Source organism: Meleagris gallopavo, chromosome 3 (assembly GCF_905368555.1).
Source record: "Meleagris gallopavo chromosome 3, MGAL_WU_HG_1.1, whole genome shotgun sequence".
Lineage (NCBI taxonomy): Eukaryota > Metazoa > Chordata > Aves > Galliformes > Phasianidae > Meleagris > Meleagris gallopavo.
The window spans coordinates 15,007,721-15,031,024 of record NC_139406.1 but is presented as its reverse complement, the minus strand read 5'-3'; the positions used below and the strand labels follow the sequence as shown (position 1 = coordinate 15,031,024).

General features: G+C 34.9%; 1 protein-coding gene across 5 annotated transcripts in view; it reads left to right on the top strand.

Moving 5' to 3' along the window:
• The window catches only part of RELCH (RAB11 binding and LisH domain, coiled-coil and HEAT repeat containing), a 73,196-nt gene that overhangs the window by 29,096 nt on the left and 20,796 nt on the right, over positions 1 to 23,304 (top strand). For all 5 annotated transcript variants that reach the window (XR_014882333.1, XM_010708466.4, XM_085220332.1 and 2 more), the window contains exons 9-17: positions 1,351 to 1,426; positions 1,767 to 1,862; positions 10,611 to 10,723; positions 15,524 to 15,614; positions 17,822 to 17,893; positions 18,710 to 18,850; positions 19,496 to 19,660; positions 20,422 to 20,569; positions 22,709 to 22,865. Coding sequence is in view for 4 of the 5 variants with exons in the window: in XM_010708466.4 (XP_010706768.2) it covers positions 1,351 to 1,426; positions 1,767 to 1,862; positions 10,611 to 10,723; positions 15,524 to 15,614; positions 17,822 to 17,893; positions 18,710 to 18,850; positions 19,496 to 19,660; positions 20,422 to 20,569; positions 22,709 to 22,865 (1,059 nt within the window). In the remaining variant the exon portion in view is untranslated. The remainder of the gene's footprint in view (positions 1 to 1,350; positions 1,427 to 1,766; positions 1,863 to 10,610; positions 10,724 to 15,523; positions 15,615 to 17,821; positions 17,894 to 18,709; positions 18,851 to 19,495; positions 19,661 to 20,421; positions 20,570 to 22,708; positions 22,866 to 23,304) is intronic.

Here is a 23,304-nt window from a genome sequence, read left to right as displayed (position 1 = left end):
TAATTAAAGGCTGGAATAGCTTCTGCAAATATGGCATTCAGTAATGCTTCTATGCAGTAAGGGCTAGCATATTATTAAACCAAGGTCCTTTACAACTCACTACCTTATTATCTCTTATTATTTTCTTAACTTAACTTGTAGAACCCTTCTACAAAATCAAGCTGATTTGAATTAAAATAAACTGACTTCATCAAAATTTAAAGAGAAGAAGAAGGCTATTCTGCTGTATTTATCTAAATCCTTCTGGTTTAGATTAGACAGTTTTAAGTAAGAAAGTAGATTCTTAACATTGGTGTTTCATATTTTTCTTTCTTTGGTTAGAAAAGATTTATATATATTTCCCGTAGATAATGTAGCTTTTCAACCTATTGAATAAATATATATATATATCCATACATGAACAGTCACATGTATGTAGGCTTTTGTTCACCTAACCTGTCAAAATAGCAGTTTTAAGAATTAAAGTAATTAAGAATTAAGTATTAAAAGGTGTATTTTTTCCACATAAGAAAGAAATTGCCCTCTGTGTGGAGGACAAATGCTCCTTCTCTCTTGAAGCGTGGTGGATGAAACAGTCAGATTAGCCTCTAAATACAGAAGATAAAAAGCACAGGATGCTACTGCCAACAGTTGCCTGTACTACGTAATGATCAGTAATGGTCATCTGAGATTGTTTCTGCCAGATTATTCTCTTTGGACAAAGTAGTTCTGAGACTTTTATCTGAGTTTTATGTTTATACTTGAAGCTTTGAGTAGCTGGACTGTGTTTGCTGGTTCAGTGCATATCCGTGAGGTGGTACTTCTAGAAATAAACATCAGGGATTAGACAGCAACTTAAGTCAGGCTTTCACTATCCGTCTGAACCCAACATTTAGATTCTAGATTGGCAGTTTAGTCTGGATTTAATGCTGAAGCTTGTAAGTGATGGACTACTCAAACTTTTTTATCCAATGTACAAAATCAGAGCATTGAGCAAAAACTGCTGGTTGCTTGCAGTATTTTTTCCTTCAGTTTGCAAAAGAGTATGCTTCCTGTTATATTGCTGAAACTTCCTTTTCTTTTTGTCTTCTTTTTCTTCTTCTTCCTTTTCTGTTTTTGTCTGTGAAGCAATCTGAAAGACATTACATTTTTAGGAACTGAAAGTAACTTGTTAATTAGGACATCTATTGTTTTCTAGTTACGAACTGGAAATCATAAAAGAAAATTGTGAATATTCTACTGCGTGCTTCAATGAAAACTGAAAGCAAATGCTGTTGAATGTTATTTTATCTAGCTGGCTGAACCAGAGTGAAAGTTGTTACCTTTCTACTGTGTACTTTCCCTCACCCTCCCTTTTTGATGATATTTCAGGAAATTGTCACCAGCTTTCCATCAAGCACTACTGTCTTTCTGTCGAATGTCAGCAGATAGTCGTTTGGGATCAGAGGTATGTTTCCCACTTGGAATAAACAAGAAGATTTCTTCTGTATGATAGCAGTAGTAAAACCATCAGTTGTTTTGTTTCAAGATTTATCAAGGTACACAGAAAGGTACGTTTATGAGCATGAAAATTAAGAAAAAAGGGTTTTAGCTAAAATATGCTATCTAGTTATAGCTATACAGTTACTGGGAAATTTTGAGTTTCAACAAGTGGATTCATGCTTTTGAAGTTAGCCCACCAACTGCCAAGCCCAAACGTACAAGTTACTATGAGTAACCAATCAAAAAGGATGTTTTTCTATTCCTTTACTTCAGTGAAAAATATGTAAATTTACTCTATTTTCTAGGTATCTCGAATTGCAGACAGTGAGAAAAGTGTCATGCTAATGTTGGGACGCTGCCTGCCTCATATTGTTCCTAATGTGCTGCTTGCAAAGCGAGAGGTGAGGAACCTGGAATTTTGCTTTTTATTTTTACCAGGATGCTTCCTTCATTTTGAAGATTTTACTTGCAATCATGTTCTTACTTTTGTGCATGCATCTCTGCTTCTAGAGAATGGTTTTACACCTCTGTCAGGTGAGTTCAGTAAACCTGCATGATGGTATCTTAATATTTCTTCCTTTGCTTAAGGCACCCTTTAGTGTTCAGCAACACTAACTCTTACTGTAGGTCCATCCATTTGTGGTAGCACAAATGTTTTTGTTGGAGAAGGCTCTGGTTGATGTGTGTCACAAAGAACAGAGGATGAAGCTCAAAAACTAAATTTGGTTTATTTCCTCAGTTTTGAAGCGGATTAATGCTCAGGTTATTTTGCAGCACTATGTACTTTTGAACAAATTTTAGTATTTTTCCTGAAGATCCATGTATGAGCCAAGACAATGTTCATCAAAAGCACCTCTTCGTAGGAAAATTCCCAATCTTATTCATGCATTTTCTTGTAGTAAAGCTAAATAAAAGTAAGAAAATGTGATGTTTTGATTCTAAATGAAGTAAATCTTCTATATAGCCATTCACACTGCGTGATATAGAAAAGGAAGGTGGTGATTGAGGATGGGGGAAAGAAATGCTTTGCTGTGTAAGTATTGCACACTAGTAAAAGCATGTTAAAAAAAAAAAAAATCAAGCAGAAATTTAGCTGCCCTATTCTTAACCATAAAGAGGGGGATTAAAATAGCATATTTTGTTGAATAAGCTTTAGTCCTTGTTGAGGAGACCTACAGCATGGTACATTTAGTAGGGCTTATTGCATAAATTTGTTTTAAGGCTTTTAAAACTCCTTTAGAAATTTGTACTGATCCTATAATATAAAATTTAGCAGCATACAAGCAATTATTAGTGGTTGATATGATCGATATGACATGTTCACACTTTGATTACTGTACTTGAAAGTACTGTACTGTATTTGAAAGTGTCATACTATATAAACTATATTAAAGGGTTTTGCATGGGTGAGTGCAGCAGGATTTCTGTTTACTGTTCATGAAAAAGATTTTGTTAGTAATCTTTCAGAAATAATTCTATGAATATTCTAGGATCAGTGCTTAATTTCTCATTTCTTAATTATTCCTTCCCTCTGCTTGGCAGGATGTGGTATTTTGGCTTATTACAGCTTGTAGCATTGTCTGTGCAGTACACTTAATATTTCCATTACCGTTTAGGCTATTTCCTACTTTGTTTTACAGTTGAAATACGTTTGATTACATTTATTTTTGCCCTGAATGAATCATCTGTTTCAATTTGACTGAAGATCTCAAAATTGAGGATTTTGTAACTGGATTGCATGGGATGCTTAACATTCTGAGAATTGAAATTTTCTTTAAAAACAGTTATTCTTAGTTACCACTCATTGGTATAACTATTGTAATGTTCCTTTAGGTGTAGTTACCGAATTTGAAGGACATTTTGGGTAGACCATCTGTTAGTATTTTTAAACATTAGCATTATGAAAAGCCAATCTAAGATAGGCTCTCTTCAACAAGGTACTCTTTTGGGTCTTACCTATGCAGTCCTGTTGTTAAAGATTCTTAGCTGAATGTTATTGATAACTGGTCTTAAAATGTACTAAAAATCCTCAATATGAGCAATATACTTCATAAGTGATCACCAGGCTGTGCTGAAAATATATAGCGGTAATATTTAAGGTCTTACACTGTCATTGTGTTTAATGTGAGAATTAAAAGTAGTTTTGTGGTGAATCTCTGAGGTCCCCCTCATCTTTGTTCCTTTAGCATCATCACATTGTAATTGATTGCAAAATCTGAAGCTGAACATATATTGCATATTTCCATTTTGAAGAAACTGGAGGATGACAATCTCTTAATAGGTCTTGTCCCTACCTAGGGATTTAGAGGCCATTTCACCTATCCTTTTCACCCTCTTAAAAGTTAGAGGCAGCCTCCCTGACATGGTAGTAAGTAAATATGATAGTTGACATCTAAGCAACCACTTAGTGTCAGAATGGCTGGCGCATTTCTGAAATGACTTACTCTGTGTATTGGTGCTACTTTAGTTGTTCTTTGATGTCTGTGGTTTAGGTTCTGATGGAAGATCAAAAAGAAGTAAAAACCTAGTAATGAACAAGGTAGCTATGGAGATAATTTTGGTCATTTCTGGAAGACCAGTTCAACTGGGTAAGATCAATAACACACAGTGAAGGTCGTGAAAATTCCATGCAGCAAATAAAGTTTAGTTTTAAATTTATCCCCCAAAAATCCAAATCCCAGTTTATCGCGACTGCTAGAAAATATGTATGTGTGTTTAAATCTTTATGTGCAATCAACTGTAACAGAGATATTGCAAGCCAAATGTTAACTGGAACGAGAAGTAGCAGAGTGTTAAAAAAAAAAAAAGTTCTTCAAAAAAAAACCCAAACAACTGAGTATGTAGTTTGCAATAATGCTTCTTGCAGATGAGCAATTTGAGTTAATAAAATTTTATCTGCATTAGAATCTCACTCCTGAAATATATTTTCCACTTAAACTTGAAGAGAACATTTATTTAAAATAAAACAGTCACTTTGTTTGTCTGGAGGTAAAACATAAAGATTCCATTGGCTAAATTTTATGAAAAAGCTGTCATTTAATTTTTTGTGGTAACAATCAATTCACATCTGCAAATAATAATCAGTTCTTAACTGATCTGTCAACTTTAATGAGATGTAAGAATCAATGTCTTTCTCTCATGTAAGAGGAAGTACCTTGCTTCTATGTTTGTGTACTGTGCTCTGCAGTATGTAGTCTTTGAGCAGAATTTAGGCCACAGTAAAGTTTTTGGTTTAGTATCAGGATCTTGTTCTCAAGAAACATTCTTCCATGACTATTCTTATCCTTCAGTTCATTGTTACTTCAAGGTTAGTTTGTCTAACTTGTATGCTTACATTTGTGTAGGGCAAACATAGGAAAATGATAACAGTAATAGCTTACTGAATGTCCTCCACTAATTTTTTATTTCTAATTTCTATTTATGTAGAATGGAACATACTAAGAACAAGGTTGTACTGTTGTTTGCAAAGTTGAAGGGAAAGATAATGCTGAATATGCAAACTTCAAGTGCCATTCACTGCAAGAAGAAAGTAATGCGGTGGATCTAAAATTGTTTTCATTAGCATATAGTAATTGTACATAGATATTGATCTAAGGTACCTTCATTCTCTGACATGTTTTACTGTATTTGTCTCTTAAAACGTAATTGTGCTGATTTTCACCAGTCTTATCCTCTGAAGTCATAAAATTCTGGCTTTATTTTAAAAATAAATAAATAATAAATAAACCTGTTTTAAAAACAACCACAGACACAGAAAAACAATACTGTGTTTGACCGTCCTCCTAAGTGAATGTTTGTAGAAGTCGCACCAAGTAAATGTAATGACTGTTCTAACTGTGTATTGATAAATGTATGTAAGGTTGAATTCCCAGGCATGAAAACTGTCAGCCATCAGTCTCTTCTGAAAGACTTTCTATTTTAGGGGGGAGAATTATAGGCTTGTGATAAAGAGTAATAGAAGAGAAAAATTTAATGAGCAATTATTTTTTCTAATATTTCGTACAACATAGGCTGAGATAGGCTCTTATAGATGGTGCTTCTGTAAATAGGTATACTGTTGGTCTGGGCCTGTTTGCTGGTTCTTTTCCCATAAATGCATTTTGTTTTTCATTTGTCTCCCCACATAAAAGAGAGGCAGAACCATTTTCCTTCATTAGTTCCCATCTCAGGATATGAATTGGTGAGGTAGTTTTCTCAGAATTAAATAAGATTGCTAAATATCCTCTTCATCTCTTGTCTTTCAGCGCTGTGTCCTTGAATGAAATGTACATAATTAATGGATTCAAACAGTCGTATTTAATGTTCTGACTTGAAATTGCCAGTTGTTACTACTTTTATTACAATATGCAGCATTTCCAAGTCACGTATTAATCCTACAGTTTTCTTTATTTTCAGTGTAAAAGAATGAATTCTGAGTATATAGTCTCTTGTGCAAGGGTATATCTGTTTTTTCACTAGTTCCTGCAGCTGTTTCAGTTGCTTCAGTCAAAATGTTATTTGCTTTACTGACTTTCAGAGACAGAATCAGAAAATTGTAAAGGTTTGAGTCCAACCTCTCTGCTAAAGCAGGTTCCCTGGAGTAGGTTACACAGGAAAGCATCCATGTGAGCTCTGAATATCTCCAGAGAAGGAGTCTCCACAACCTCTCTGGTCTGCCTGTTCCAATGCTCTGTCACTCTCGCAGGAAAGATGTTTTTCTTCATGTTCATGTGGAGTTTCCTGTGTTCCAGTTTGTGCCTGTTGGCCCTTGTCCGGTCACTAGGCATCACCAAAAACAGCCTGTCCCCATCCACTTGACTTCTACCCTTTAGGTATTTGTACATACTGATAAGATCCCCTCTCAGTCTTCTCCAGACTGAAGAATCCCAGTCTCTCAGCCTTTCCTCGTAAGGGAGATTCTCCAGGCCACTCATCTCTGTGGCCCTCCACTGGACTCTCTTCCAGTAGCTCCCTATCTTTGTTGAGCTGAGGAGCCCAAAACTGGACACACTACTCCAGAGGTGGCCTCACCACCACAGAGTAGAGGGGAAGGATCACCTCCTTCTACATGCTGGCTACATTCTTCTTAATGCTGTTGACCTTCTTGACCACGAGGGCACACTGTTGGTCAAGCTGTTACATTACGAAAAAGATTTCATGTAGCACTGATTCACAGTTTAAACACTGACTAATGGAAATTAAAAAGAACGCATTCATAGAATTGATGTTTGAGTTAGGTTGGAAGAGACCGTAAAGTCCATCCACTCACTGGATTAGGCTGCCCAGGGCCCCCTCCAACCTGGCCTTGAGCACTTCCAGGAATGGGGTAGCCACAGATTCTCTGGGCAGTCTGTGCCACTGCCTCACTACTCTCTGAGTAAAGAATTTCTTCAAAAAACCTCAATCTTCCCTCTTTTAGTTTAAAGTCAATACCCATTGTCTTATAACTACACTCTGGTAAGTCATTCTCCAGCTTTCCTGTAGGTAGTTTTTTAAGTACTAGAAAGCCTCAGTGAGGTCTCCCCAGAGCCTTCTCACCTCTAGGCTGAGCAACCCCCAACTCTCTCAGCCTCTCTTCATACGAGAAGTGCTCCAGCACACTGAAATAATCAGTGTCATCGTGGATTATTTGTCATTGCATTCGCCTATTTACCATATTACTGCATTTAACATTTGAAATAATAAAAAGATGACAGTTCCAAACTATTAAAGTAACCGATTTTAATGCTTATTGCATTTATTCATTGAGATAGTTATTTTACTGACAAGCATTTCAGCAAAAAGACATCAACAATGGGTGCAGGAGACTTCTCTAAATGTCCCTGTATGTCACTCATTCTGCAGTAAAAACAATATAACTTGTTTCCTCTCCCTTCTATAATTGGATATCTCACAGGTACAAACTGCATCAAATGCAAACTTAATGTGGAAGTGAGACCTCCAGCGTGTGGTATTTTATTTCCAGGCTTTTTTAAGTCACAAATTCTGGGATTGACATAGTGGCAGTCACCTTGGCACCTAACGAGAAAACAGTATCTCAGTTCTTAAAATCACTCTTTCTGGTATTGTTTACTGGCAGTAACAGAAACTGATAAGACTTTTCCTAAGTCATAGGAAAAGAGAATGGTGACTCTGGCAATGAACTGGATGTTTAGGAATGGTCTCAAATTAAATGGAGAAAGGATTTTAAGTTTGCAGTGTATAACTGTGAGTACAACTGTTACTCCTTCTCAGGGAAGGTGGAACATTTCAAATAGCACTGGAAGTCCTTTCCTTGATTAGACAAATGCTAATTCTATTCTGTGTTATTAGAAAATGTGCAATTTTCTACAGTGCTCCTCTGTGTTTTTGGGAGTGAAAAATAGGGGATTTATCCAAGAAGGATACATCTAGGGAATGGCCCCTAGCAGGAGGAAGGAATGATCTTGAACCTGTCTGTAAGATAGTTTTGTACAGCTGTATTCTAAATCATCCTGAATATCCTGACATGAATCTGTCTGTCCCTTTTGAAGCCTTCAAGAGATTTCACTATCTTGTCCATCTGTGAGCGCAGTTTTTCTTCTTGACCTAGAGCGAGTCCCTTTCCTGTCCAGTTTTATATTCTTATCCATGAAGTCTATAGGAAACACAAAACACTGTTCAAGACTTCTCACTCTTTCTCCGCTCACCTTAATAGAAGGATCTGTAGCAGCACTGATGCAGCGATGCAGAGAACGCTCTCTTCTCCCATAGCATGCATGAAAGAATGACCAATGGACAAGAAAATACATCTAATTCCTTCAGCTATAATAACCAGCTTTTTGCAAGGTAAAGAATCAGCCTTGTATCTGCTCCCATGTCAGTGGTGTTAGGTAATTCATCAGTCTTCATTTAGATGAATATTCAGGAACATTTTCTCTTCATACACATTCAACAGGGAAAAGGCAGAGGCAGCAGTTTTACTAACTCCCTTCAGCTTGAAAAGAAGCTTTTAAAAAAAAAAAAGTAATAATGGCACTTTTGAAATGTAGTGGAAGTTCTGAGTAAGCAACTGAGATTTTTTGACTAGGTACTCAGACATACTAGGAAAGCGGACTCAGGGCAGTGGTTTCAACAGATGAATCAAAAGCATCATGACAATGTGTATCCTATTTCAAATATTTCTAAAAATTTATATTGAGAATACTTAAAAATACTTGCAAGTTTATTAGTATGACATGAACTTAGAACAGATTGCAGAAGGTTGTATCTCAGTAGAGTAATATAGTTATTTTTGGTATAAGTGTTTTCCAGGTGCTGTAATCAATATGGTGAAGTTAGAAATTAAGTTTTGTATATAGAAAGTGCAATCTGAGTTCATCTTTAAAAGATCTTATCTTAATATATAAGTATTAGTATTTAGAATGGTATTTTTTGGTAATTTTGTTTAGAGTCTTTTTGAGTTAAAACAGGGTTTGCAAAAGAGAAAATGCTTCTGTGGAGTATAAAACAAAAATAAATGGGTTAAACTTCCTGCCTTCTCATAACTTTAAACAGGAGCAAATACTGAGTGTTAAGTATACAAAGAATAAAACTAACATTCAGATTCTAGAGGGAAGGGAGCTTTCACTCAAAGAAAGCTATTTAGGTCTTTTTGCAATAATGTTTGTAATGTTTGGCTTTAATACACATTTTCAAATCACGTTATTTTAGGCTGTTCTAAACTCATATAAAAATAAAACCAAAATCTAGTTCATGGTACAATACTGGGGAAAAGGAATGTCTAGGATTGCTCAAATGTATTTTTCATTTCTCCTTCAGTATTTCTAGATTTTTCAAGTGATCGGTGTGATGTTTCTACATGCACTCTTCTGTTGCATTAAATGTTGCCAGAATATCTCCTAGAATGTTGAAATACATCTTATGACATGTTTTGACATTTTCAGTGGGGGGAGAAAAAGCAGGATCTTACGCAGTACTCTAAAACACAGCATTGTTCTGTGTTTATAGTAAATGCAGCACTGGGTTTTTAGGAAAATCAAAGTTGAGCTTGTTTAATAGCCTTACTTCTCAAGAGCACCAAGAATAGGTCTCTTTGAATGTCTGCAAGCAGAATTTGGTGAAGTTCTTACAGATTCTATATATTTTTCTAAACTTTGTGTAACTTTTCCTGGTGATTTAAAAAGTGTTTTTCAGTGTCACCTCCTTCCTTATCATTGCTTATTAATTTGCAGAAATCTTGTCTGTTGAAAGTAGCTCAAAGTGTGCACTGGGGAAGTCTCCTTGCCTGTTTTTTCTACAGCCTTGGCTTGTTTTGATCTTCCCCCCACAAATTCTTATTGCAATGTTTCTGTTTATAAGACACTAAAATCCTCTAGAAATTTGTAGCTTCCAAACTGGGTTGGAAGATCCATGATAGGGACTTCCAGACAATGTTTTTGAACATTTTTTACTTCTGGGAGAAGAAGATTTTTTCTTCATTCATTTTGAAGACATATGGAGAAAAAGATACTTGCTGCTATGGACAATCTTTTTTTTGTTTTTTGTTTTGTTTTGTTTTGTTTTTTTGTTTTGTTTTTTAATTATTGTTTCATTGTGTTTTATTGATAATTTGATCAGTAAGAAAATTGAATTGCTTTGAAAACAAAATTTGATCTCGGATCTTGCCTCTCTATTGAGAGAAAAAAAAAAAAAAGACAACCAACAAGAGGAACACCTTTAATTATATATTTCCCAGTCAACACAAAATAGGGGACATTTGTCTGCAGTCATCTGTACCAATGTATGTTCCTCAGTGCTTATTCAAACTTGTGCACAAAACTGTGTCATGCTTAATTGGTGATTTTGCCTTTAATTCCATGTTAGCTTTGTTCTGTAGATGTCTGTGGAGCTTTCTTACTTCATTAGGTAGTGGAGAAACATAAACCATGGTCCTCTAATTCTGGTTAAAAGTGACCCACGTATGTTAATTGTAATTTTTTGCAGAATTTTTGTTTATATATAGATCTTTCCTAGCAGGAAATAATTCTAACTTTCACAGACCTTCACTTTGTTCAGGTTACTTTTATAAGAGGTCAGGACTCCAAGACATCTTCTCTAACTGTTTTGATTTAATGTGGCTAGATTAATCTTCTTAGTTCTTTTGCCGTTGATGAATATACGCCCAAAGCATGTTTACTTTCTTTGCTTTTCCCCTACCTGCAACTTTTTAGGAACTGATCCCACTCATACTGTGTACAGCCTGCCTTCATCCCGAACCCAAAGAGAGAGATCAGCTTCTACACATACTGTTCAATTTGATCAAACGACCAGATGATGAGCAAAGGTGTGTTTGCATTTGTGTGTTGCGGGTCAAGAAAGAACGTTTTTTTCTTTGTCAAAGAAACAGAACTAATAGAAACTGGATATTATTGTATGATTTTAACTAGGTTTCTCTTCAGCTGCTATTTCACTGCTATGATGTTTACAAATTTGTATGGACTTTGAGACTTTGCATTTTCATAAACTGTACTTTCTAGTTACTGAAATTCAAGAATGAGGTAAGCTGCAGTGTAATGTTTCTTTTGCTTAACGATGATCTGGGATGTTCTCTGTTAAAATAAGCTTTAAAATCATAACTCTTAGTGACTGTATTTACAGGAATCAAAGCAGCTGTCTTAGTGTATCTTACTTATCTATATGGTTGTAAGTTAACTACCATGTGTAGTGTGGGAAAATAGTTTGAAAAAATAGCATTCTTTCTATTTGTAGTTCAATACTATGGTAGGAGTAAAAATTCAATAGACTGAAGCAATTATTTAACTTTGACAAGTGTTAAGAGCTTTGTTTTACTTTAGTTGAGACTTTGGAACGAAGAATACTTTCTATTGTGTTTTATAAATATGGATATTTCTTTTAGTCAGAAGAAGTCTGATTTTATACCCCTGTTAGCAAGATTATCCTTAAGGTTGAAAGACAGTACATGAGTTGGTTGTGTCATCTTTACTAATTGTGAAAAGATTTTTCATAGCTGGAGATGTACAGCTCTTCCATTATTTTCATTACGAGACGTTTGGCAAAGCATCTGTATCTACTGTTGCTCTATTCTGTCTTCAGACAAAACTGGTTTGAATAAAATAAATGGAAAGTGTTTCTTTTGAAGATTCTCTGCAACTTGAGTGTTCTGATCTTTTTCTAAATTTTTTCCACGGTAAAACTTCTGGCATAAATAAAAGCAGCTTATAGTGCAGTAGTACCATGCCCATTGAAGTTGCATCAAGAAGTGGTCCTCGTTCCACTTCAAATTCATTAGAAATTTTCTTCTGAAAATTCCGCTGTTAACTAAAATGTTTTGAATGTCCCATGCAGACTGTGAAGCTAAGATTATTTTGTGATTGAGAGGGAAGGGAAGTTGCATTTCACTTGTAATCTCTTGTAGTTTATTTGTCACACGACTGTGGCCTATCAAGTTGATTTTTAGATTTACCTGTTTAGCTGCTTAGGGGCTTGTTATGTCCAGCAGCTAAGAAAGAAGAAAGTCCAAGTTGCTTTTTCTTCCAAGTCATTCATTCTTTGTTGTGAATAGAGATTTATATCTAAGACTAACTTGCTTTCTCTAGAAATTTGGGAAGAATGTTCTGTCACACATTCCAGGGATTCTGACAGAACATGCCATATATGCATAACGTAATTTACGTAATTGGTAAATTTTGTGGTTTGTTTTAGTGTAGTCATAGCACCTGACTGAAGAATAAGTAACATTCTGTAAAGTTAGATAAATTTTGAAAAAAATTTAGAGAATGCTTTTTCAGAACTCGTTTCAGTCATTTTGTTATGTATTTATGTGAAAGTATATTATTAATTCCTGCTTTTTATCTAAATAAGTTTAGGTAATGTTTTAGCAGTCTTGTGCACTATGAAATGAGCCAAAATATTCATATCTAATGACCAGAACAATTATGTTAGTAAGCTCTTAGCATTATTCAGTTACCTTTTGCCATCTCATACAGGCCTATGTTCTACATTAAAGTAGCAGATGATATAAAGTTGACTTTTTTAGTGTGTTAAATAAAAGAGACACATTTATAATAAATACATAAAAGTAAGCCTTCTACTTACTATAAATAGTTGGCTTATAAAGTATGTTAATGCTTACGTGGAAAGCTTGTGTTATACTTGCTTCTGTGAAAGACATTTTGGCACTTCCAGATGTAGCATTTCGCCATAGTTTTGTATGCTTGTTACATTTAATAAGCCCACTTTCAACCTCTGCACTATTAATGCACTATTGGGATTTTCTAAATGTATATAAAATTCTCTTCTGAAAAGGAACAAATATGTCATAGTTTTATTTCTTTTTGGACAATTACATTGTTTTTGGAAGCTAGGGTGCCATGAAGAAAGCAGATTAACTTTGGGGTCTTCTATGAGAAGGTCAAAACATACGTGACCTTTTGAGAAGATCTGCAGGTAATATATGTAGAAATAGCACTCTTTATGAAGTCAATACATTATGCTTAGTGTGACTAGTATGTCTTTTCATAGGTTATATAATACCATCATGCAAAATGCACATAACTTAAGAATATACTATGGAAAACTCTAGTAAGCAAGCTTTAAATATAGGGGTGACAAAAGACTCTGGACTGGGTATTATAAAATTGAATTGCTTACCAGTGCATACAACCACTTAACAAAACCTCTAGAAAGAGTTAAAAATTATTAAATTGTGTTCTGCTCTAACTCCCTCCATGTTCCTTTAGTCTCATTCTTGATTTTTGCTTTGCTTTCTGTACTGATGAAGCAAAGTAGTGCTCTACTGAGTAGTACTGACTTGCTTTATCTTCCTGTTTAGCAGATTGTAAGTGCATAGTCTGAAGAGAGCTATTTGAAGAAAGCCTTCCAGCATCTTGTTAACGAAAGGGATCATCATGACAGTAACAAGAAAGATATTCCTGCAGTCTAAGCTGCAATTTTTGCAGTAGCTGTGTGTTAACAAACTTTGTTTCAATGACCTAGCACTGAGAACTTGACTCCCTTTCCTTCCTTTGAAGTACTAGTGGTTGTCATATGCTTCTAGGATGGTTACAGTAAAATATCTGAAACGTTATTTTTGAATACTTTTGTAAAATCTGAAAGTTCCCAACTTTATCAGCAGGGCAAAAAAAGAACACAAAAAAAAATCCTGACTTGGAGATTTCATTAAACATTTTTTAGAAGGTTTAGTGTAAAAACAATTTTCTTTCCCTTCTTCTGCAGTAGATTTCAGATGATTGTTGTATCCTCCTATTTGCTATTAATACATTATGAAAGTATGTTCTGTTGCCCAGTTATGGGATTAGGTGAGGCATGTAGATCAAAAACCAAAGGCACTTTAGTATCTCTTTTGTATGCCGTAGAATTTGCAGTTGCCATAAGCTTTTGTCTCCATATTGCTATCACAAATCAGCTTTTGATTTTGATTGATTTTTTGAGCCTTATCTAATCATCTATTTGGTTTTCCCTGAACCTTTTTATCTTGTTCAAAGGTCTAGTTCTCTGCATGTGGTAGAGAGGAGAAAAATAAGTAATTGTTCTGTTTTTTTCTTCTAAATTCTGGAAAAAATATTTTAGGTAGACTATTTCTCCTTGAAAATACTCTGATAGGAACTTATCTCTTTTTGATAGAATATATTGTATTACTGGTTAAGAGAGAACCAGCAGAATCTCTGCCTTTCAACCTTAAGGGCATGCTATTAGCTGCAGTAATATTTAGAAGTTAAGACATGACGCAAAAACGATAACAGATTAATCATAACTTAGTTTCCATGAGGTAATAATGAACAAACTCACAGTGGTATTCTAATCTTACTGTAGAGATGATGAAATGAGTGTCTTAGTCTACGTATTACCATTTAAAACAATTGATCTACGTTCTGATGTAAGTACTAAAACTAGATAGAACTGGTAAGTTGCATGCAAAGTTGACATGATTCCAATCCTATTAACAGGAGTAATAACAAACTCAAAAACCCTTGCAAAATAAACACTCATTAAATAGAAGTTAAAATATCACAAAGTACAGTTTTGCAGATGCTTGTAGTTTGATCTCATTTTACCTCAGTGGGTGTAAAAACAAACATTCTCCCATCCCTTCAAACTTCCTTCCTTATGTATTTTGCAATAAATTGGTCTGTCTCTAATCTTTCAGTATACATCCACTTTTTAGTATAATTTTACACTCTGCAGTATAAATAAAACCTCATTTTATGTATAGCTACCTGTGAGGAAGGCAGTTCTTCAAGCACCTTGAATGTAGATAAGATAATGGGAAAAATAATGAGGGATTTTTCACCTCGTATGTTTCTTACTCAGCTGCTTTTATTGTCTGGTCATAGGGTCAACTTATATTTTAAGGTTTTTGGATCTTAGTAGTAAATAATATTGGAAACAGTATTTCTTATCTCCTAAATATTTGTTGAAACATTAAATATATTCATATATCTCTGATTTCCTGCAAATTGAGGAAATTGAGGAAAGTTTTCTTGTATCAATTAAGAAAAAAGCAAGAATATAAATAAAATTACTCAGGTGATCATAGATATTGCTGGTTAATTGCATTCGTTTTTAATTATTTTCTTCCTTTAGAGGATTTCTGACAAGAGTCCAGTATGTTGGAAGAGATGACAGTAACTTGCACATTAGGATATTACAAAACCATTTCATGAAAGAATTAAGTTACTTTAAAAGTTATTAAAACCAACGAATGCTTCTAAATAGAAGCAGTAGGTAGTATTAAGTAATTTAGATCCATTTATTGCATGGTGAATCATAGTATTCAGAAATAAGATGTAAATCAGAGATTTAGTCAAATTCTCAAACCCAGATATTGGGAAATAAGTGCTCAGAGACTCCCAAATTCGATATTCTCAGCTCTGGTTCACGGAGTTTCGGATCTTCCAAGTTTCTGGAAAAGACACATAAAACAGAGAACAGTATATCAGCTTTCAATTTGAGATTTAGTCAATGTGTATGGTGTGAGATTTTGAATCTAAATGATTACCTGTTGCCTGATGGTATCTCCTTTTCCTAACATAAAGAGATAAGGCACATATATCATAGAACTTTTCATTGTAAGCAGATTAAAGTTTTTAATTTATGTTTTCAGGCAGATGATACTGACCGGTTGTGTGGCATTTGCCCGACATGTTGGACCAACACGTGTAGAAGCTGAGCTTTTACCACAGTGTTGGGAACAGGTAACAGCTTATTTTGTGCTTTACATTTGATTGGGTTATCTGGAGGTGTAATTACTTGCATGTCACATACCTGCATGCGTTATATTGAAATGCAGATATTTGTGCACTTGTCAGCAGTGTTACCCAACCTATTGCCAAGCAGGAGTGTTTATAAATTTCACACAGTCATTTCCAGACCACTGGGATTCCACTGTCATTCAAATATGTCATTTACTGATTTTATATTGAAGTGATAAGTCCTTGGAGCAGTGTCCACACTTCAGCCAGCTTAAATTCTATAACAGAAAATTAAAGGTCAAAGTAGTCTGAAATAAGTGCCCTGTAGATGAATGTAATGTAAGTCTGAAGCTTACATGTGAGTTCCAGAATCCCAGCGACCTTTTCCACAGGTATAATAAATTAATAGAAATAACTGAACAACCAAACTGAAAAGCTCGTTCTCTTTCATCTGCGATACAGAAAGAGACCAACATGAGTTCACGTAAAAAAATCTTTGTTTTCCTGCAATGAAAGAAAAGGAAATTGATTGCCGAAAAGATGCTGAACAATTAAGCCATGATAAGAGTGGTAATGCTTGCTCTGATTAGTGTCTTTCTGCTGTGGTACTTGTCTATTGTTTCTCCACTGGCATAACTTAGCCCTTTCTGTTTTGCAATGACGTTCAATCTTTAATAAACTTAATGCTTTCTGACTGCACAAGTTACATATTAAATGCATAATTTGTGTGACATTTGTGTAATTAGATGCATTACATGTTTGACTGATATATCTACTGATTAAAGAAAAGACCTATAGCAGTTGAACATAAACCACAGTTTGTTTTCTTAGTCCTTCTGACGAGATTTAAAGAGAGTTTAAAGGAACTAATCTCACTTTAGGAAGAGCACATCTTCATCATAACATTTTCATGATAATTGCTGATGCACAGGAGAAACCAGATCCATCTGTATCAGTGCCACCTATCAGGCTGCCAAGCCATATGACATCATGCTTTTACTTCATGCAGTTTGCCAGGCTTTGTTTGCAGTACTGAAACCAGGTCAGCATTTTCTCTAGTAAAATACCAGCTGAATCTCATTGCCACAAAACTGAGATTGTAGAAAGAACTCAAAAATACAGTATAGTTTTCTACCTTCTTTCAATGATGTCTTAATCATGAGGGGCTTAGTAAGTTGGGCCCCAGTCAAAATCTACTTACAGATGTAAAAGACTAGGACATCAGAAAATATTACACTTCTATCTACACGTTCTGAAGCTCAGAATAATCAGGCTAGTCTTCGCCATTTTTTTTTTACCTGCTCTTCACAGCTATACATGTATGCAGGCTTACTCATCTCTGTTTAGTCTGTGGATGCTAAAAGTTTCCTAAGAAATTGTAACCAAGTAATTGGCATCTAAAAATACAATACTGCCAAATAAAAAACAAAGAAAAAGAACTGATAATCAATTTACCATTATGTTTACATTCTCATGGACTAATAATTTTCTCTGAATGACAAGCTTTATAGAAATTTGAGTACTTTCTTTCCTTTTTCTTTCCAGTATGTCAGTATGTCTTAGCAGTATATTGAAACATATCACCTGTGTTTTATTGTGCAACCAGTAGCTCTCCTCTCTCTCTGACCACTAAGGCTGACTTCCAAGATGTAAACTTCTTTCAAAACAAGGCAGAATTTTTATATGGCCTTTCAGTGGAAAAGGGAGGCAGGCAGCATGGGAACAAGAGGTTCTTAAGAACAGGAGCTGTTTTCAGGCACATCTTAGAAACATGACATCTTTGTCTAGACTTGGAAACTGAACTTTAAAAGAATGCAAATACTTTTTGGCTTAGTACCTGTGTCCTCTTTTGACCCTTACTGATCAGCAAGACCTGGGCAGTTGTGCTACAATGGTTGGCTCACATCACTAGAGGGCACTCTTGTAGTTCTTAGATGAATATTTTTAGTTCGTATACATATATGCTTCCCAGAATGTTCTCTTATTGTAAGCTCTCATTTACAGGACAACTAGAGAAGGCCTGTATCTGCCTTGCCTTTATGCCTCAGTACAAGAATTTGAGGCTGCTTCTTATGCGTATGCAGCTTCTACAGGCACAGCTAACGTTTATCTAAGAGGTGCACACATATCCTTCTATTGTAGTTCATACTAACCACATTTTAAATACTGGTCACTGCAAAGCAAATAGCCATTCTTTTTTTCTTCACTAGATCAACCACAAATACCCAGAGAGGCGGCTACTGGTAGCAGAATCTTGTGGAGCACTAGCACCTTACCTTCCTGTAAGTATTCATTCTGACCCTTTATACTTCCTGTGAAACCAAGGCTAAAATCTGTTGCATAACTTAAATATCCATTAGCTTTTTAAAATAAGGTGGTTCTTATACATAGGCAGGAACGTTATGTTCTACTTTGTCACACGTATGAAATTCAGTAAAGAGGAAGTGAATTATAACAAAGGAAGGCAAGTTAGTCTGGCTATAAAATGTCTTAATGACCAGTATGGCTTGAGCAAATTTTCATAGTTTCAGTAAAAATGAAATAAAGGTGGTTAGTATCAATCAAGGAAATCACCACTGAAAAAATAATTGGCATGCAGTAACGGAGTTCTGTAGATGCTGTGAAATATTTAAAGTGAAGAGTACTGCTAGTCAAAAGCTGTAGCAAAGATTAGTCTGTGACAAACTGGAATCTGAAGTTTCAGAGGAAGATGAAAATAACCAAAATTAAAAGTATGCTTCTCAAATTTAGCAATGGAGTGATTAAAGAGTCTGTTTTAAATAATCATGCCAAGTCTGGGCCTATAGTAGCGTTTTGCTGTTAGTTATTTTTGATATCCATGCTTCCATGTTAGTTAAAAGACTCCAGTTCTTTGCTTAGTAGAACAAAAGACTCTAATGAGCCTACTAGCACTTTATTTTCCTTTGTCTACTATTGTCACAGCTGAATGTGTGTCTTTCATTAGGAGATTCGTGGCTGTTGAAAGGGATTGTTGTTTGTAAGCACTAATAGAAATGCAAATCATTTATAAAAATTGATACAAACCAGCATATCTTGTTTCATTGGATTTAACAAGTATTTTTCTTCTTTACACACAGAAAGAAATTCGTAGTTCATTGGTACTTTCCATGCTGCAACAAATGCTAATGGAAGACAAGGCAGATCTGGTACGAGAAGCTGTGATCAAAAGCCTTGGCATCATTATGGGATATATTGATGATCCAGACAAATATCAACAGGTACAATTTGAGTTGAATTCTGTATGTATGGAATGTGTTTTATGTATACTTTGTGAATAGGAGGGTACATCGTTTTACACTGTACATTAAAAACTTCTGAATACTTGAAATGTTGATGGTTTTGTATTAATACTGCTTTTTATTGTGTCACTAAGGCTGAAAAGAGAGCGTATGCTTTCAAATATCATTAGAATCTCAGATGTGAGCCTCACATAGAAGTTTCTGTAATAATTTGTAATTCAAGTATATTCCACTTCATTGCCCACCTGACTCTGTTAGCCAGTTTGTTGTAATCACTTGTGAACAGATTAATCTACTACAATAAAGCTTACTTGTAGTTCTTCTTAATGTTGGCTAGCAGTATTTCAGATTCATGAAAGTGAAGAATTTACCTTCCTCTCCTTATGTTTTTGAAAGTGGAAAAATAAAAACGTGTTTGTGTTAATTCTGATAACTGCTAGCAGGATCATTGGACCAGTGACTGTTAAACTTTATGGATAAGGTAGGAATACATGTTGAGAGGCCTCCATGTACTGTTTTGATTTACTTTTTATTAGTGTAAAAGTCTAGTCTGTCTATGCTTTGCGTAGTAATCCTTCGAATAAATTGTAGGGAAAGTAATTAATTTTCTGTTATTTCTTCTAGGGCTTTGAACTGCTGCTTTCAGCTTTAGGAGACCCTTCAGAACGTGTAGTTAGTGCAACACATCAAGTGTTTCTACCTGCTTATGCTGCCTGGACAACAGAACTGGGGAACTTACAGTTCCATCTTATACCTACACTGCTTAGTAAAATTGAAAAACTGCTCAGGGTGTGTGTTTAGCTATTTCTACATTGGAGACTTCTCTTTGTAGCTTTATTATGTATGAGTTCTATGAGGGCGAAATTTTCTGGAGATTATAACTTTGCTTTGATAGGGGAAGAAAACAAACCAAAAAAAAAGAACAAATCAGATTCTTCTCTAATAGTATATTGCTTCATAGCCAATTAATGTACAGTTCAGAAAACATCTGGCCCGTGACCAGATGGTGCCTGTTATTCTGAATGCATTTGTCCTGTATTTAAATTGTGTCACATAGTGTCACTTTTAATAAAGTGCAGCCTTTATTGCACAGAAGATGTAGTTGAATGGTTTAGTTAAATGATATGCAGTTTTGCATCAGTTTTGCTGCACATACTTATTTTGGTAGATATCAGGAAAGTTCTGGAAAGTAGGGTAACTCTTATGATTTGACCAACATGCTTATTTTCACAATACACAATTCACAATACAGTTGACTCATTCAGTTTTCAGATGCATTGATCCTTGAGACCAAGGAATCCTGTTTCCAAGACGTGCCTAAATTTGCTCTTTCTGAGTATCAGTGTGTTCAGTAATGTGAATCACTTAATGCCAATGATTATATTGCTGGCTTCTCTTGAGAAGTGCCTTGAGAATGACATGAGTGTTTGGATTGTAACGCCAAGTACAGTAATGGTCAGGATAAAAGACCATGTAATTAGTGTTTCTGGGTAGTTCATCACAAATGTCTTCAAACTGAAAATTTTAACTGAATGTCCTATTTGTTTCAGGAAGGAGAACACGGTTTGGATGAACATAAGCTACACATGTATCTATCTGCTTTGCAGTCACTGATTCCATCATTATTTGCATTGGTGCTACAGAATGCACCTTTCACAAGCAAGGCTAAACTTCAGGGAGAAGTACCACAAATAGAAGGTATGTTAATTTCTGTTAAGTGGAATTCTTGGAAACGTGGGTATAATTCAGTTACAAATCAGTATTAAATGCAAAGGAAGAATTCGAGGAATAGTTCACGTGTACCTGGAGCTCAAATATACCTAGGATTACTAGACAAACATAAGTTGCAGGATTAGTGTATAAGCTTTTTTTTTTTTTTAAACATGTCTATAAAATAATAATTTCAGTTCCTGACCTCAGGCTTATTTTTCTACTGCACCTTTTTTATATAGTATTTTCAGATGTGGCAAAAACGGAGAACCTCAGGAAACCTCTGCCATGTTATGAATTTGCTTCAATGTGACTGAGTTGATGGAGAGAATTTTTTTTTTTTTTTTTTTTTGAGCTAGGTTCCAACATAGGAACATTTGTCATGACTTTTTTTTTTTCTTCTGTTTTTTTTCCTCTTTGGGAAAAAGTCTTCCTACTTCCCTTCTTCATCTCCTCTCCAAAAGTCTTAAAAAAATTCTTGTCATACATGTAACTAATTACAGACATCAGGTAATTCACACTGAAGAAATATGTAAGTCATGAATATTTACCAAATGACTGCCAGAACTACAAAGGAAAACTAGATTGTATTTTTTAGGATTTTTTTGACTGAGATTTCTGTATTCATTTAGCAGCATTCTATACTGTCCATTATAGGCAAAATGTCTTCTGTGCCCAGTGGCTTATATAATTTTATGAGAGTCTTTCAATGAAGCACTTTGTTGTTCTGATACACCATATAAATTGTGGAGGGAAAAATAAATGCTTACCTTATGATTTCCCCTGGAATTTTTATTCATATTTGTCTCTCTTAGCAAATCCTTAAATAATGCTTCCTTATTCCATTCTCTCCTATGCCTGAGTCACTTCAGTAATGACAAAATAAATGTGAATGAAATAAAATAATGTTTTTCTTCATTTCATCTCTCAGTATTTCTCTCTACTTCACTTTTGAAGTAGAGTAGAGAGAAAAGTAGAAACTTTTGAGAAAGCAAAGCAGTCCTTAATTAGACTTCTTAAGTTTTGTGAAGAACTGTGTTCTACAAATAAACAGTAATAACTCAAGAAGGCTGTCTTTAGAATTAGGGATTTGCTACAATTTTTTTTTAATTATTTGTAAAAAGTGAAAAAAATACATCCTGGTGCAGAAGCTTCACCATCTGTTATGCATCTGTGTAACTATCTTGGCAAACAGAATGATCTCTAAGTGAAGTTAAATGCTTAAATTAGCACTCCAAGTCTCTTTAACATTTTCTTTTATTACAAATACTTTTTAAAGATTTTGTTGGTAATACCTGCTACATGGTGATAATATTTCTGTATATTGAGTTAAAGAATGTTTAACAACCTTACATTTAAAAGGAAATTCAGAAAGGAGCAAGTGGTGTTACATACATGAATGTAAAAATGTTAGACATGCCACAGTGAAGCTCTTTCAGCTGACCTGAGTCATTTGAAGATGAGCACTTTTTCCCTGACTAGCTAGTGTTTAAATAAGGAATTCAGAAATTTCAGCCTTCGGTGTAGTCTGGCAGTTGCTTCCTCAACATTAGTGGAGGAAACAAATCTCCTATACTTTCCGTGTTTGCACTGATACAGTAGCACTGTTGGAACTGCAAGCTTGTCTTGAATTCCATGGTGGGAAAGATTACATATTTGCCACTTAACATCTTTGCTGAATAATTTTCAGTATACTTCGCATAAACTGAGTGTAATAAAAGAAACAGTGGTGTAGCAGACTTTTGACGCTAGGATATTTTTATGGTCTAGAATTTTTTGAGTTCTTTCTTTTTCTTTGTAAATTCTTCTTTTCTCTTGATCCAAATAATTGAGGAGATAGTGTAAAGTGTAGCAGAAGTCAGGAGACTTTGTCTTGTACTCATTCAACCGTAAATCTACAGCGTGATCTCTGGGGTCATCCACGATCTCTGCATTTTCTTTTTTTAAAAATGAGGGTTATGTAGTCTCTTTGAAGTTGGATTTAACTCATGGATTTTTAAAAGGCAATTTGATAACCTTACACAGAATTTACCAAAGAGCTTCAGACTTTAACTGTCCTTACTGACGTGATTTCCAAGCCATTTTTATCTTGTTTTGTTCATGATTGCTTATTCTCTGCTGTCACAGTCACTAGATTTCCTCGACCTGCATCACCTCTTCAGGATGTGGCTGTCATCATCGGAAGCCGTGAACAATTGGCAGTACTGTTGCAACTTTACAACCATCAGCTAGAACATGAGGGGACCACAGGCTGGGAGACTTTGCTATGGGTAGTCAATCAACTGTGAGTTAATTTGTACCTTACTGTTCCTAAAAATGGTCAAAACTAATAGTTCTTAATAAATTGTTGTAGTTAGCAGTGCTTGAACTTCACGGCTTTTAAGTATGATTGTGTTTAAGAATTACTTAATTTTAAAGACAAGAAGATTGGGTTTTTTATAGTTTTTCTTAAATATCATTCTAAATTGACTTTATTGATTTTATTCAGAAGATATTGTCTACCTAATGGAATGTATAGACAACTGCTCTCTCCAGAAATTTTTTTCAACTTTGCCCTAATGTAGTCAGTTCTCTGTTGAAGGGAAGTTTCTTGTATTCTGATTATTTCCATAGATATGTTGTTGCTCAGTAATGTTTGAAAGTGTATGTCAGGCTTTCCTTGCATTTAAACCTTGCTTTCTTCAAGGTTTAGGAACTGTACAGAAGAGTTAATTTTATTAATT